This window comes from Balaenoptera borealis, assembly GCF_965194805.1.
Source record: "Balaenoptera borealis genome assembly, chromosome: 11".
In the NCBI taxonomy this organism is placed as follows: domain Eukaryota; kingdom Metazoa; phylum Chordata; class Mammalia; order Artiodactyla; family Balaenopteridae; genus Balaenoptera; species Balaenoptera borealis.
Window position 1 is genome coordinate 88,201,221 of NC_138868.1, and position 18,237 is coordinate 88,219,457.

At 35.3% G+C, this 18,237-nt stretch overlaps 1 protein-coding gene across 1 annotated transcript in view; it reads left to right on the plus strand.

Annotated features, from left to right (window-relative positions):
• Positions 1–18,237, plus strand: part of LOC309606407 (ankyrin repeat domain-containing protein 17-like) — a 105,999-nt gene that overhangs the window by 54,000 nt on the left and 33,762 nt on the right. Inside the window, 5 exon segments of the mRNA XM_082343440.1 lie at positions 33–181; positions 8,646–8,757; positions 8,890–9,029; positions 9,033–9,035; positions 17,682–17,824. Of these exon segments, the coding sequence (XP_082199566.1) occupies positions 33–181; positions 8,646–8,757; positions 8,890–9,029; positions 9,033–9,035; positions 17,682–17,824 (547 nt within the window).

Sequence of the window (18,237 nt, forward strand, 5' to 3'; positions counted from 1 at the left end):
TCCTCATTAAGTACAGTTATTTTGCTCAACAGCAGTCAGTGGAGGAGCATCTGCAATGTCAAACACTCCTACCCACAGTATCGCTGCTTCCATTTCCCAACCTCAGACTCCAACTCCAAGTCCTATCATCTCTCCTTCAGCCATGCTTCCTATCTACCCTGCCATTGATACTGATGCACAGGTAAGCTCCAAACTCAGGAGTGATCGTTTTTAACTGGAATGATATCATTAGAAACATTAATCAGTTATTTAAATCATCTTAGACTGCTTTGTCTCTGGGCAAAGACCTGAGCCACAGTTATAAATTAGAATCCACATTTAAAGAAATAAAATGCCAAATACAGATTATTAGTGATAATTATTGTGAAGATCTGGTTTCTGATGTCATCAAGTTATCTTGTTTTCTTAAACTTTAGTTTCAAAAGGGATGTAAAAAGAAAGAACTTATTTAAGATTATGTATTTTCTTCTAAACTTAAATTAGAAGATGTGTTTTAAAATTCATATTGGATTCCATTTATATAGCATATATACTCAGTTGCATTTATATTGTCTTTGAAAATTCTGATCTTGCTGACTGAAATATGTAGTAAGTCTATGTGTCTGTTTCTATAACACTGTTAAGTTTTTTAAAAGAATTAGTTTACCATGAAATGTCAGAGCAAAGTGAGGTTGGAAAAGAGAAGGTAGCTTGTGTTTTGTCCTGAAGAAATGCCAAGCAGCCTAGCTTAGAAGACTGCTGAATGAGGTAAGGGTATATGGCTTTCTTCAGGACTGAGAAATGTTTGCAGTTTATTTAGTTTTGTGTTTTGATTAATGCCTGATGGAGAGACTAGTGTGAGGGTGGTGGTGTACATCATAAAACTTGCAGTTTTATTAATGATCACTTCTTTATAAGCATCAATTTTAGGGAGGGGGGATGGGGGGAGAGAGAGAGACTGTGTGTGTGTGTGTGTGTGTGTGTGTGTGTGTGTGTGTTTGTATTATTTATTGCATCCTTAAGGACCTGTACTATTAAGCTATTGAAATAAAGCCTCCTTTTCATTAAGATGTTTTTTGGTAATACTATGAAAAAGGAATTTCATTTCTGTTCTTACTTGCTTCCCTTATTTTATATGAGCTAACTTTTTTGAGCACCTAAAATAGTTAGGGGCTTTTTTTAAGGAATAACTTTATTCTATCTTCAGAGTACACAGATAAGGTAGCTCCTCTTAAACACCCATTTTCCTGATGAAGAAACCCAGGCTAAGAGAGAGATTAAGCATTTGGCTTACAATCACTTCATTTAACTAAGAAATGGTGGGGCTGGGAGTCAAACTTAGGTTGGTTTGACTTCAAAGGCACCCTTCCAAATACCATACTATAGAGCTTCATTTTTAGTCTCATAAAAAAAATTAGACATTCATTTGGTGAACCACAATGGTCTACATTTCATATTGATAGCATTATAGAATTGGATTGAACTTTTTATTGAATTTGCATTATTTTCCTCTAATCTGTTTTGCTCTGAGTCTGTTAATGTTTTAACCAGAAGTATATTTTCTAATTTTGTGGGATCAAGAATTGATCCATAAGCAAAAGTAAAACTTGACCAAAATATAAAGGGTTTCTTTCTTTCTTTTTTTTTTTTAATGCTTTAAAATAAAACAGCCACAGGGACTTCCCTGGTGGTCCAGTGGTTAAGACTCTGCACTTTCACTGCAGTGGGGCAGGTTCGATCCCTGGTTGGGGAACTATGATCCTGCGTGCTGCACGGTGCAGCCAAAATTCAATCAATCAATCAATCAGCTACAGAAAAGGTTCCATCAAGTATGATCATGATTTTATTGAATTTGAGATTATCATGATAATGAAATTTTACCTGACTATACCACTCAACCAACCATAAATTAATTTCTGAGAAGTTACATATAAATACTTTTAAAAAGTTAATTTGAAAAAATGACATACATTTTAAATGTAGTAGACATACTTATGTAAAAAGATTTGACTATGGCTCCTTAAAAATCTGCTTCTTTATCCAGTCTTTACATTGAGGCTTTTCAGTTGGGTTAGCCTAATATGAGTTACAATACTTTTCATGGAGTTTACCATAATTGCATAGTTAGAAATTAGAAATTTCCTGTTTTGGAACACATAATACAAAATAATTATTTGGAAATAATTGTTCACCATTTTTTCTTTAACCTTCAGTGTTAGTTTTTTTAACTTACTAGTTTTTATGATACCAAGAAGGTACTTAAAGTGATAAATACAAAGATTCTTTTATGCTTCATCCACCTGAAGTTTTTTCTAGATTCTCAATACAAATTCCATGAGATTTTACATAATGGATATTTTGGTTTATGTGTGACAATACTGTGCCATTACAGACAGGTGATATGATGAAAAAGTTCATACTAAGATTCTTCCTCTATTTTGAAAGATTAAAAATCCTCTAATAATTGGATCTTTCATTTGTTTATTTAACAAAACTTAACATGTACATTCTTAACTCTTTACAGATACTTACTTCTTTAACTTAATCTCTGTAACAATCCCATGAAGTAGGTACTGTTACTATTACCATTTTACAGGTAAGGAAAGAGGCCTTGCCTAACAGCCAGTTTTTAGTGGAGCCAGCTTTCAAACAAACGAAAAAAAGACTCTGGGTCTAAAATCGAGAAAATGGGTCTGCCTAGATAGCAAAGGGTCATGTGTGTTTAATCTTTACATCTGTTTAGCATATTTCCTTGGCCATACGGCATATTTACCGCAAATCTTAACTTAAGGAAGAACAAAAGAAGTGTGATTTTTTAATGCCTCAGTGTGTAAGTCTTTTTTTTAAAATGCTAATGATTCTTGAAAAATGGTCCTTTAGTTGATCATTATAGTAGGGAACTAATATTTTAAACAAGGATTAGCTGGAATCATATGTGTAATTTCTGGCCCTTAAAGAATGCTGACGATAAGAGTTTGCATTCTTTATAACATTCCTCAAATCTTATGTTCTATAACTAGAAATCAGCCTTGGTTTGTGTGCCACAGGCTCTCCCCCTCTCATGTAATGGTTTTATTGAATTAAGTTTGTCTGGATACTATCAAAACTTTTAAGATTAATACTACACACTGTGCTGTTACCAAAATTTATTTTAGGAAACATCAATAAATGATAATTTGAAGTAATTATTTGGGACTGTTTTACTATACATTCTGATAACATAGCTCTAATCTCTATTTTTATTTTGCTTGAGTGGTGTAATACAACTTATACCTGGGTACTCTAGATATGGAAATTAGGAATCACATATAGATTTTTGAGAACTGTGGTTTTATATGAAACAATAAATCTGGTTGAAGGTTAGAGTTGAATCCCCTGAATTAATTAAATATTTTCTGTATTTTATAGTGTGAACTTTTTATTAACTCTACTAGCCACTAAAAGTGAGAAAGAATTAGTTGTTCTGTTCATAGGTTCTAAAACCTGTGTTCTGGCATGAACTGAACTTGTGTTCTAGTTCTGAACTGCTTGACATTTTATTCTCAAATTTCTAAAGGCTTTCCTTGAACTTGGAGTAACTTATTCTAGCACATCTCAAAAATGAGAAAAATAAATACCTCCTCATGTAATTTTGCCTTTTTTTCCTGTTTTTAATAATTAACATGTATCCATTATCTTTTTTTTTTTTAAAGATAGTAGTCATCTTTTCTTTTTTAAATTAATTTATTTATCTATTTATTTTTGGCCGTGTTGGGTCTTCGTTTCTGTGAGAGGGCTTTTCTCTAGTTGCGGCAAGCGGGGGCCACTCTTCATCGCGGTGCGCGGGCCTCTCACTGTCGCGGCCTCTGTTGTTGCGGAGCACAGGCTCCAGACGCGCAGGCTCAGTAGTTGTGGCTCACGGGCCTAGCTGCTCCACAGCATGTGGGAATCTTCCCAGACCAGGGCTCGAACCCGTGTCCCCTGCATTGGCAGGCGGATTCTCAACCACTGTACCACCAGGGAAGCCCTCCATTATCTTTTAAAGAAGGTAGATGTTAAATTTAACCTACATATCAAGACTGAAATTGTAGAATATGTAAAATTATGTTTTACCTTTAATGGTATAAATATCATTGGTATTTCTCTTTTCTTCTGTTTTTGCAACGTGGAAAACAGTTTCACCACGATTTAATGAGAAATTAAGGAGACCAGGAAAAAACTCATTTAACTCATAATAGTAATATGAAATACTCTGCCATTAAAGCATTCTACTTTAAAATGCATTCATTCTACTTGTTTATATGAAGTGTTTTAAATAGGTTATTTACTGTCTTACTGATTTTTCTCATTTATTGAATGCCCTAAAGTGCCATCCTTTTTAATGTTATATATGACCCCTAACATGGTTAGAGAATGAGATATTTGGGACTATGGAGGTCTAAAAATATTCAGCCCTTTAAATCCTAATAGTTTTCAAAATAATTTATTTAATTACTTTAAATGAAATTAATAGATATACTTCCTTTTTTATAGTTCAGATTTTTTTTTCACTTATATTCTAGCTCATTAAAAGTTGCCTTTTCCTTTAATATTGCATTTGTCTTATGATTCTTGCTTGTTGTTTTTATCTTGTAAAATTGAATAGTCATACTGGTAATTTACAGAATATTTTTACATTGAATATAATTTTATCATTTTTTATAAGCCTGAATCATCATAACATGTTATGATACAGAATGATATATTTTATGATATTGTGAGCTAAATGGAAATTTTCTTTAAAATATAAACCTGGAAAGCTCTTAACAAAGCTCTGGGCATCTTTTTCCTTTCCAGGTTTCTCTCAGATATATGACCAAGAATGTGACTTGCTAACCAGTATAATAACATAACTTTAGTGTTACTTTGCCTTCTAGAAAGTCATCACCTACATTTCATTTCCTTGATTAGAAATATTCAAAACACCTGTTTTCTTTAATTCAAAACTACCTGTATCTTATCAGTAGTGAGTTTTAACCCAAACTCCTACTTCAGTTAAATTGTTTCTTGATACATTGCAAATCAGGATATTTCTTACCATTGTGGGAATGTGTAGTATGTATTTGGGCAGGGGGCGGTGAAAGTCTCACTTCAGAATCTTTAAATTCTTTCATTATTGTCTTAAAAAGATTGTTGTAAAATATTAGTTGCTTTAATTTCACCTTAATGCAGAAATATAGTGTAGTTACCTACTTTCAAGTTGCCCAGGGAATTTGACTAACCTCTCCCTCTTCTTCAGCTTTAAATATCTTTTCCTTCAACTCTCACATTGTTCGTATTTCTCTCTTTGCTTCAACCTAAATTTGCCCTGTACAGTAACCTGTAAACTCCTAGTGAGCAGAGACTATATTTACTTATCTTTGTCAGCCCTAGAGTATCTAGCAGAGTACTTTGAATATAAAAGGTGCTTAATAAATGCCAATTGAGTTGATTTTTTTTTTTAAATGGTAAGTTACCTTATTTATTTATTTATTTATGCTGTGTTGGGTCTTCGTTTCTGTGTGAGGGCTTCTAGTTGCGGCGAGTGGGGGCCACTCTTCATCGCGGTGCACGGGCCTCTCACGATCGCGGCCTCTCTTATTGCGGAGCACAGGCTCCAGACGCGCAGGCTCAGTAGTTGTGGCTCACGGGCCTAGTTGCTCCGTGGCATGTGGGATCTTCCCAGACCAGGGCTCGAACCCGTGTCCCCTGCATTAGCAGGCAGATTCTCAACCACTGCGCCACCAGGGAAGCCCCCTGAATTGATGTTTTATAATGTGGACAAAACCCAAATTTTACTGATCCTCTAAAATTTTCCATGCTTACCTTTGCCAAGTTTTGTTTGTCTCTTCATTCTCTATTACGATTGGCACCAGTTTCCTAAATTACTCTCTAACCCCTAGAAGACTTCTAGAAACCTCATGAACTTCATCATAAAGTTGACTCTTCATCATAAAGATGACTCTTCTACTGATTGTCTATACGCTACCATGGAGCGCACATAATACAGACAGACTTAGCATTCTGTTCACCGCAGTCAGCTGTGCCTTAGGGCTGCTCTCTGATGTAAGAGGGTAAGCAGCATTTTGTTATCCATGATCCTCTTGGTTTTTTTTGACACCAGTCTTTACCAGTTGTTAGCATGTGTGACCATCGGAAGGTTATTTCTCTGACCTTTGTCTCCTTTTCTCTGAAATCAGACGTAATAATTCCTTCCTTATAATATTATATAACACAGTAAATATATATTTCATATATGTAATCCTTTGTTTTATTAGTGATAGCCTTTTATTCTATGATCCTTACAGCTACTGTCATTCATCCAACTTAACTATCATTTATTGTTTCCTAGGCAAGACATCACTAATAGGTAGAGAATGCAAACATAAATAAGACATGTTCATTACCTTCCAGGAATTTATAGTCCCCTGAGGGTGATAGACACGTAAATAATATTAACATAAGGAAGATTGGTGATAAATGCTGTAATAGAGGTGAATATGTAAAAGCGGGAAGATGGCTTAGACAGAGCTATGCAATAAAAAAATAATACAAGACTCATACAATTTTATGTTTTCTGGTAGCCACATTAAAAAAAGCAAAAAGAGGGACTTCCCTGGTGGCTCAGTGGTTAAGAATCCGCCTGCCAATGCAGGAGACACAGGTTCGACCCCTGGTCCGGGAAGATCCCACATGCCGCGGAGCATCGAAGCCCGTGTGCCGCAACAACTGAGCCTGTGCTCTAGAGCCCGCGAGTCACAACTACTGAGCCGATGCACCACAACTGCTGAAGCCCGCGTGCCTAGAGCCCGTGCTCTGCAACAAGAGAAGCCACCGCAATGAGAAGCCCGCGCACAGCAACGAAGAGTAGCCCCTGCTCACCGCAACTAGAGAAATCCCGCACACAGTGATGAAGACCCAACGCAGCCATAATAAATAAATAAATTTATTTTAATAAAAAGCAAAAAGAAATAGGAATTCATTTAAAGAATATTTTATTTAACCTAATATATCCATAATATTGTTTAAACATGTAATCAAAACTAAAAAGTTACTAAGGTATTTCTCATTTTTATTTCATACTAAAAGTCTTCAAAATTCAGTGTGTATGTTACACTTACAGGTTAGAGTGGTCAGATCATCCTGGTTTTCCCAGGACTTTCCTGACTCTAGCACCAAAAGTCTCTCATCCCAGTAATCCCTTCCATCCTGGGCAAATCCAGATGGTTTGCCACCCTGTTTAAAATATATCTCAACTTGGACTTCATTGGAAATATTTGTTTTGCATTTAGATTTGATTAAATGTATGGCTAAAAAGTAGATTTCATTACTCAGTTTGCTCCAGACATACAGAAAAGGTTTCCAATAACCAAATCGAGTATCACATTTTAAATTTAAATTAATTAAAAGTAAATAAAATTTAAAATTTAGTTCCTCAGTCACACTAGCCATATTTCAAGTACTAATAGCCACATGTAGCTAGTAGTTACCTTTCTGGTATAGCACAAGCTTAGAGTACTAAAAGCATGAGGACTTAGTTCACTAAATAAGTATTTAAACTATGATAGAGTGTGACCACTGGTTAAATCTATCATTGGTCACTATCACTGGCATAAGTCAGAAGTAAACTGTATATAAACAGTGTCATGTCTCAATTATAATTGTGTTTGTCTTTCAAAATACATTGTATATTATATTTTTTTGTTCCTTTAAATTTTTAGGGGCTTTGTTCCTCGAATGCAGTTAAGTTACTGGGAAGTAATTTTTTCATTTCAAGCCTTGTTTTTCAGCTTTGTTAGATGGGTCCAGAGTAGCTAATTTGGCCTAATGGCTGAGGATTTTTCTTGATATTCTGTGTGTTTTGAGGGTCTTTCTGCTCTGGCTGTGGGAACCAAACTATTCCCAGTTCTGTGTAAGCTCTAGGTGTTGTTCAGTCCCTTCTGGTAGTCTTTCCCTGGCCTCCAGTAATTTTTTCTTATGCCCGTGTGTTGATCAGAACTCAGCTGAAGACTCAAGGGGAGCCCTCTGCAGATCTCTGGAGTACTCTCTGTATGTAGTGCCTTCCTCTCCAGTAGTCTGCCCCATGAATTCTAGCCACCTTCACTTCTCCAAACTCTCTTTTCAACTCAGGGAGAATGCCAGGCTCTGTTTGGGTACCCTCTTCCTGCACTTTAGCCTGGAAACTCTCCAGGCAATACAATAAGTTAATCATTTCTGTCCTCAGTGATCACTGTCATGTGTTGCCTGTCTAACTAACATCATTTCAAATAGTTTGTCTTTTTTTTGTCGTTTGGGATAGGAAGATAAATCTTGTCTATGCTACTCCAATTATGGGTAGAAGGGAAAGTGAGTCCACAGTAGTATTTCTTAAAGCATGTAGTTGAAAACAGCATATGTTGAAAATCATACTTTTTTTTCTTCTTGCTTGCTTTAAGAATTGCCCATTAAGTTCAAATATTATTTGTAGTCTTTAAAAAAATCACAAGTTGACCATTAGTGGGAAAAAAAAAGAAACTTACTATCCAAATGTTTGATATAGTAGAATGGTATATATGTGTGTGTGTGTGTGTGTGTGTGTGTGTGTGTGTGTGTGTATTTGGTATATGTACATATTATGTAATTGATGTTAACATTTTTAATTGTCTAATGAGCTAATCAATTTTTTACAGACTGAGAATAATCATGACATGGCACTAACGCTTGCCTGTGCTGGTGGTCATGAGGAACTGGTACAGACATTGCTAGAGAGAGGAGCTAGTATTGAGCACAGAGACAAGAAAGGTAAGGCCTACTTTTGTTAACTTTTCTTCTGAATTATTTGTGTTCTGTGACGAAATACTACTTGTAGCCCTGTTTTGATGGAAAACAGCATGGTTCCTTTGCTTAGCTAAGAAGATCTTTATTTTACTCCAGGTTTTACTCTGCTCATCTTGGCTGCTACAGCTGGTCATGTTGGTGTTGTGGAAATATCGCTGGACAATGATGCAGACATTGAAGCCCGGTCAGAAAGAACCAAGGACACACCACTATCTTTGGCTTGTTCTGGGGGAAGATAGGAGGTATTATTGTCCCCAAGTGTAATTTTTTGTCTCTCTCTGTTTAACAGATGTGCACTTCAATTTATATGATTTTGTGGTAACAGTGGACAGACATTAAGATTTATCACAGTAACTGAAACTATAATCTTTTAGCAAAAGGATAAGAATCAGTGTTAGCATAAGCTGTCTTGCCAGAAAAATCATACATTGTTTATTATCCTACTCATGTAAAAGTACGAACTGCCATAGGAATCCCTCTATATTGCATTCAGGCTAAGAGAATGATTAAGACATCCCAAATCAAACCAACAAGCTCCTGATAAGTGGGGCCTATATTCACTCATCTTTTCCTGTCCCAGAGTACTTAGTGTGAAAGGTACTTAAGCTCAGCCTCTGTTGCTCTGTATGTAAGATTAGTAGGGAATTAAGAGTGTTCAATTTTTAGTTGTCCTGAGTACTTTTGTCTTTTAATTGTTCCCCAGCCCTTCTCAACTCCGGAGGAAAGGTTCTCAGTTATATTATATGACCTTTTAGTTTCTTTAGGTAGAACAGCTGGTGTGCTTAGGTGTAGGCCCAAGAGGTCATAGCTTTGCTCCATTCTGTGTCTTCTTCGGACATTTAATAATCAGTTGGATAACCTCATTCTGCTGGCATTTAATAATCAGTTGGATAACCTCATTTTAAATCAGTTTTTTAAATCCAGTTCTATTCACCAGTCGTGCTGTCTCTGTGGATTGGTAACTTCTCAATTAGGGAGTTGTTGAATCTTATATTTAGGAAGCACTTTAGGACATTCCAGGTGAGTTTCCCACTCTCAGCTTAAAAATCTTTTTCTTTTTTATTTCACCATTCTAATTATTTTCTGTATTCCACAGTGGAGGTGATTCTGTCAGTCAGAAATGTAAATGTTCTGGTTTTGGTATATAATGAAAGTAAAATTTTGACTTAACTGAAATTTTCAATCACTGTGTGGTTTGAAATAATACTTGTCTCATAGCATTTTTCAATATTGAATCAAAAAGAAATCAGTTGATTTTCTTCCTTTCAAAGCAATGGTAAAGCCTACTGTAATCTTTATGTATTCTTACTAAAATGTAACAGATGAGGTTATAATAATTATAGAAGTCTTTTAGGGTAATAATTTTGCCTATAACACTCTTGCTTTTATTTGGTGTCATTAGAACAGTAAAGTATTTTGAAGTAATTAATAAAATATTAGAGCTCAACCACCAGAGGGCAGACAGCAGAAGCAAGAACTACAATCCTGCAGCCTGTGGACCAAAAACCACATTTACAGAAAGATAGACAAGATGAAAAGGCAGAGGGCTATATACCAGATGAAGGAGCAAGAAAAAAGCCCAGAAAAACAACTAAATGAAGTGGAGATACGCAACCTTCCAGAAAAAGAATTCAGAATAATGATAGTGAAGATGATCCAGGACCTCGGAATAAGAATGGAGGCAAAGATTGAGAAGATGCAAGAAATGATTAACAAAGACCTAGAAGAAATAAAGAACAAACAAACAGAGATGACCAATACAATAACTGAAATGAAAACTACACTAGAAGGAATCAATAGCAGAATAACTGAGGCAGAAGAACGGATAAGTGACTTGGAAGACAGAATGGTGGCATTCACTGCTGCGGAACAGACTAAAGAAACAAGAATGAAAAGAAATGAAGACACCCTAAGAGACCTCTGGGACAACATTAAACGCAACAACATTCGCATTATAGGGGTCCCAGAAGGAGAAGAAAGAGAGAAAGGACCCGAGAAAATATTTGAAGACATTTTAGTAAAAAACTTCCCTAACGTGGGAAAGGAAATAGCCACCCAAGTCCAGGAAGCACAGAGAGTCCCATACAGGATAAACCCAAGAAGAAACACGCCGAGACACATAGTAATCAAAGTGGCAAAAATTAAAGACAAAGAAAAATTATTGAAAGCAGCAAGGGAAAAACAACAAATAACATACAAGGGAACTCCCATAAGGTTAACAGCTGATTTCTCAGCAGAAACTCTGCAAGCCAGAAGGGAGTGGCATGATATACTTAAAGTGATGAAAGGGAAGAACCTACAACCAAGATTACTCTACCCTGCAAGGATCTCGTTTAGATTTGATGGAGAAATAAATCAAAAGCTTTACAAACAAGCAAAAGCTAAGAGAATTCAGCACCACCAAACCAGCTCTACAACAAATGCTAAAGGAACTTCTCTAAGTGGGAAACACAAGAAAAGAAAAGGACCTACAAAAACAAACCCAAAACAATTAAGAAAATGTTCATAGGAACATACATAGCGATAATTACCTTAAACGTGAATGGATTAAATGCTCCAACCAAAAGACACAGGCTTGCTGAATAGATACAAAAACAAGACCCATATATATGCTGTCTACAAGAGACCCACTTTAGACCTAGGGACACATACAGACTGAAAGTGAGGGGATGGAAAAAGATATTCCATGCAAATGGAAATCAAAAGAAAGCTGGAGTAGCTATACTCATATCAGATAAAATAGACTTTAAAATACAGAATGTTACAAGAGGCAAGGAAGGACACTATGTAATGATCAAGGGATCAATCCAAGAAGAAGATATTACAATTATAAATATGTATGCACCCAACATAGGAGCACCTCAATACATAAGGCAACTGCTAACAGCTATAAAAGAGGAAATTGACAGTAACACAATCATAGTGGGGGACTTTAACACCTCACTTACACCAATGGACAGATCATCCAAAATGAAAATAAATAAGGAAACAGAAGCTTTAAATGACACAACAGACCAGATAGATTTAATTGATATTTATAGGACATTCCATCCAAAAACAGCAGATTACACGTTCTTCTCAAGTGCGCACGGAACATTCTCCAGGATAGATCACATCTTGGGTCACAAATCAAGCCTCAGTAAATTTAAGAAAATTGAAATCATATGAATCATCTTTTCTGACCACAACGCTATGAGATTAGAAATCAATTACAGGGAAAAAAACGTAAAAAACACAAACACACGGAGACTAAACAATACATTACTAAATAACCAAGAGATCACTGAAGAAATCAAAGAGGAAATAAAAAAATACCTAGAGACAAATGACAATGAAAACACGACAACCCAAAACCTATGGGAGGCAGCAAAAGCAGATCTAAGAGGGGAGTTTATAGCTATACAAGCCTACCTCAAGAAACAAGAAACATCTCAAGTAAACAATCTAACCTTACACCTAAAGAAACTAGAGAAAGAAGAACAAACAAAACCCAAAGTTAGCAGAAGGAAAGAAATCATAAAGATCAGAGCGGAAATAAATGAAATAGAAACAAAGAAAACAATAGCAAAGATCAATAAAACTAAAAGCTGGTTCTTTGAGAAGATAAACAAAATTGATAAACCATTAGCCAGACTCATCAAGAAAAAGAGGGAAAGGACTCAAATCAATAAAATTAGAAATGAAAAAGGAGAAGTTACAACAGACACCACAGAAATACAAAGCATCCTAAGAGACTACTACAAGCAACTTTATGCCAATAAAATGGACAACCTGGAAGAAATGGACAAATTCTTAGAAAGGTATAACCTTCCAAGACTGAACCAGGAAGAAACAGAAAATATGAACAGACCAATCACAAGTAATGAAATTGAAACTGTGATTAAAAATCTTCCAACAAACAAAAGTCCAGGACCAGATGGCTTCACAGGTGAATTCTATCAAACATTTAGAGAAGAGCTAACACCTATCCTTCTCAAACTCTTCCAAAAAATTGCAGAGGAAGGAACACTCCCAAACTCATTCTGTGAGGCCACCATCACCCTGATACCAAAACCAGACAAAGACACTACAAAAAAAGAAAATTACAGACCAATATCACTGATGAATATAGATGCAAAAATCCTCAACAAAATACTGGCAAACAGAATCCAACAACACATTAAAAGGATCATACAGCACGATCAAGTGGGATTTATCCCAGGGATGCAAGGATTCTTCAATATACGCAAATCAATCAATAGGATACACCATATTAACAAATTGAAGAATAAAAACCATATGATCATCTCAATAGATGCAGAAAAAGCTTTTGACAAAATTCAACACCCATTTATGATAAAAACTCTCCAAGAAGTGGGCATAGAGGGAACCTACCTCAACATAATTATGGCCATATATGACAAACCCACAGCAAACATCATTCTCAACGGTGAAAAACTGAAAGCATTTCCTCTAAGATCAGGAATGAGACAAGGATGTCCACTCTCACCACTATTATTCAACATAGTTCTGGAAGTCCGAGCCACAGCAATCAGAGAAGAAAAAGAAATAAAAGGAATACAAATTGGAAAAGAAGAAGTAAAACTGTCAGTGTTTGCAGATAACATGATACTATACATAGAGAATCCTAAAACTGCCACCAGAAAACTGCTAGAGCTAATTAATGAATATGGTAAAGTTGCAGGATACAAAATTAATGCACAGAAATCTCTTGCATTCCTATACACTAACGATGAAAAATCTGAAAAAGAAATTATGGAAACACTCCCATTTACCATTGCAACAAAAAGAATAAAATACCTAGGAATAAACCTACCTAGGGAGACAAAAGACCTGTATGCAGAAAACTATAAGACACTGATGAAAGAAATTAAAGATGATACCAACAGATGGAGAGATATACCATGTTCTTGGATTGGAAGAATCAACATTGTGAAAATGACTATACTACCCAAAGCAATCTACAGATTCCATGCAATCCCTATCAAATTACCAATGGCATTTTTTACAGAGCTAGAACAAGTCATCTTAAAATTTGTATGGAGACACAAAAGACCCCAAATAGCCAAAGCAGTCTTGAGGGGAAAAAACGGAGCTGGAGGCATCAGACTCACTGACTTCAGACTATACTACAAAGCTACAGTAATCAAGACAATAGGTACTGGCACAAAAACAGAAACATAGATCAATGGAACAAAATAGAAAGTCCAGAGATAAACCCACGCACCTATGGTCAACTAATCTCTGACAAAGAAGGCAAAGATAGACAATGGAGAAAAGACAGTCTCTTCAATAAGTGGTGCTGGGAAAACTGGACAGCTACATGTAAAAGAATGAAATTAGAATACTCCCTAACACCATACACAAAAATAAACTCAAAATGGATTAGAGACCTAAATGTAAGACTGGGCACTATAAAACTCTTAGAGGAAAACATAGGGAGAACACTCTTTGACATAAATAACAGCAAGATCTTTTTTGATCCACCTCCTAGAGTAATGGAAATAAAAACAAAAATAAACAAATGGGACCTAATGAAACTTCAAAGCTTTTGCACAGCAAAGGAAACCATAAACAAGACGAAAAGACAACCCTCAGAATGGGAGAAAATATTTGCAAATGAATCAACGGACAAAGGATTAATCTCTAAAATATATAAACAGCTCATTCATCTCAGTATTAAAGAAACAAACATCCCAATCCAAAAATGGGCAGAAGACCTAAATAGACATTTCTCCAAAGAAGACATACAGACGGCCACGAAGCACATGAAAAGATGCTCAGCATCACTAATTATTAGAGAAATGCAAATCAAAACTACAATGAGGTATCACCTCACACCAGTTAGAATGGGCATCATCAGAAAATCTACAAACAGCAAATGCTGGAGAGGGTGTGGAGAAAAGGGAACCCTCTTGCACTGTTGGTGGGAATGGAAATTGATACAGCCACTATGGAGAACAGTATGGAGGTTCCTTAAAAAATTAAAAATAGAATTACCATATGACCGAGCAATCCCACTACTGGGCATATACCCAGAGAAAACCGTAATTCAAAAAGACACATGCACCCGAATGTTCATTGCAGCTCTATTTACAATAGGCAGGTCATGGAAGCAACCTAAATGCCCATCAACAGACGAATGGATAAAGAAGTGGTGGTACATATATACAATGGAATATTACTCAGCCATAAAAAGGAACGAAATTGAGTCATTTGTTGAGACGTGGATGGATCTAGAGACTGTCATACAGAGTGAAGTAAGTCAGAAAGAGAAAAACAAATATCGTATATTAACGCATGTATGTGGAACCTAGAAAAATGGTACAGATGAGCCAGTTTGCAGGGCAGAAGTTGAGACACAGATGTAGAGAACAGACATATGGATACCAAAGGGGGAAAACTGCGGTGGGATGGGGATGGTGGTGTGCTGAATTGGGCGATTGGGATTGACATGTATACACTGATGTGTATAAAATTGATGACTAATAAGAACCTGCAGTATAAAAAAAAAAAACCAAACAAACAAAACAACTAATACTAAACTTTCATTGGGTTATTTGTATGGAAATATGTTAATATAAATGTTTGACATTAAAATAAAAAACAAAAAATAAAATAAAATATTAGAAAGTCATTTTACTATAAAATCACAAAATAATTCTTTTATATTGAATGTTTATTACTTTCGGGGAATAGACCATTCCCTCTGAGAGATAACTAGGGTCAGTTATCTTTGCATAAAGGAATTAAGAAAACTTAAGAAATGTGATTAGGGTTTTCTACTTTATTGCTTAAGGGACTGTTTGTAAAATAAAATAGCCTAATGCCAATTTGGGGGCTTGTTTTTATGATCTTGTTACATAAGCCAGTTAGTCTTACTGGCTCTAAAAGCAAAAATGTGATAGAAAGTCATCTAAGATTAGTCATAGCTTCAGAGAAAGATAAGAATCATATCGCTTATACATGGAATCTTAAAAAAAAAAATACAAATGAACTTATATACGAAACAGAAATAGACCCACAGACACAGAAAACAAACTTATGGTTACCAAAGGGGAAAGGAGTTGGGGAGGGATAAATTAGGAGGTTGGGATTAACATATACACACTGCTGTGTATGGAATAGATGAGCAACAAGGACCTACTGTACAGCACAGGGAACTAGACTCAATATTTTATAGTAACCTCTAAGGAAAAAGAATCTGAAAAAAAAAAGTATGTATATGTATGTATAATTGAATCACTTTGCTGTACACCTGAAACTAACACAACTTTGTAAATCAACTATACTTCAAAAAAAATTTTTTTTAATGAAATTTAAAAAAGAGAATGCTTATGAATGTGAAGTTAAAAAAACCCAAAAAACAAAAAAAAAATAAAATTGGTCATAGCTTTATTCAAACGAGTAAAGTTTTAGCTGGTAGTAAGGCAAAGCACTGGTCATTAACATTTATTTATTTCCCAGTTAGATACATTTTTAACAGTAAGAGCAAGGATAAGTGCTATGATCTTGAGCAGTCCTTAACTTCCTTATGCCTCATTTGTAAAATGAAGATGAAGATGCTAGTACCTGTGTCAAAGAGTTGTTTTGTGCATTAAATGGCATAATGGACAAAAGATCTATGAATGGCACTTAAATAAATGCTAAATATTCTCAGCTATCAGGGAATGCAAATTAAGACCCCAGTGAGATACCACCAACCACATCCACTAGAATGGCTAAAATTATAAAGATTGACAATACCAAGTTTTGCTGAGGATGTGGAGCAACCAGAACTCCTTGTTGATGAGCGTGTAAATAGTACAACCGCTTTAGGAACAGGTTTGGCAATTTCTTAACTAAACATGCACCCAGAAATTCTGCTACTAGGTGGAGCCCATGAGCAATGAAAATATATTTCCACAAGAAATGGTCATAGCAACTTTATTCAGAATTGCCCAAAACTAGAAACAGTAGAGATGTTTATCAATAGAATAGATAAAGCAGCATATTCACATAATGGAATGCTACGCAATACACACAGATGATTGTCAAACACTGTGATTGACTTATATGAAGATCTATGGTAAATGAAACTAATCTTTGGGTAGGATTGGCTGAGAAAGAACATGAGTAAATAACAGATTTAAATTAGGTTTATGCATTTGTCGATACTCAGTGAATATACACTTAAGTTTTGTGCATTTATTGAAAGTTACAAATTTCACCTAAAAAAACCCTAAAAAGCCTAAAAACAAATAAGAGTTTAGTTCATGGTACACATGCTGATGTGTTTAAGGGAAATTGCAGGTGTCTACAATTTACTTAGAAATGAAATGCATCAAAAAATGATGGACAGACGAATAAATGTGATTAAGTAGAGGAGAATGTTAATGGTAGAATCTAGGTGATGATTGTATGTAAATTTTTTTCAACTTTTCTGTGTGCTTAAAAGTTTTTATGGTAAAATGTTGGGGTAAGATAAGTGTTAGCTTTATTCCAAAAATGTTATTAACATTTAGTTTTTAAGTTTAAAAAATATTTTAAAGACATTTTCATGTATAAATGAAAAAATCTTATTCTATTTTACCACTGTGTGGTAGAATAATACAGAAATACTAATTTCCAAAACAGCATTGCACAAGAACACATGAGGTCAAGATCTTTCAATGAAAACACTGTGCCATTTCAGCAGATTCCAAAATGGATTTTACTTGAGAAACTATCCCTTTATTGGCCTCTAAGACCTTTTGCTTTCATTTGAGACTGATTTTGTGCAAAGGACGAATGACTTTCCCCTTCTTTTGTTATACAATAAAGCAGAAAAAAAGAGAAATCAGAAATATACACCTTGCAACTTGTCTCACCATCAGAAGAAAACACATTTCTTCCTTTTCTTTTTCCAGGTGGTAGAGCTATTGTTAGCTCGAGGGGCAAATAAAGAGCACAGGAATGTTTCTGATTGCACACCTCTAAGCCTGGCTGCTTCTGGTGGCTATGTGAACATTATCAAAATATTACTAAATGCAGGAGCTGAGATTAATTCTAGGCAAGTTTTATTCTCTCTCTCCAAGTCCCTTAACAGTGCTATGTTAAAGATATTTGTAGAACACTTTTTTTAATGCCATATTTAGGAATGCTGAATGAGATACAGAAAGTATTCTAGTTCTGGGTAGTAAAAGATTTGTAGTGTAGTCTTGGTAATATCTCAAAGATTTAGTAGGGCTGAGAAGAATGATTCTTTTAAATAATTCTGCAGAATAAAGAATCTTAAATCCTAAGATAGAATTCTATATTATCATCTAGTTTTTTTTTTTTTTTTTTTTTAATTTTTATTTATTTATTTATTTATTTTTTGCTGTGTTGGGTCTTCGTTTCTGTGCGAGGGCCCTCTCCAGTTGCGGCAAGTGGAGGCCACTCTTCATCGTGGTGCGCGGGCCTCTCACTATCGCGGCCTCTCTT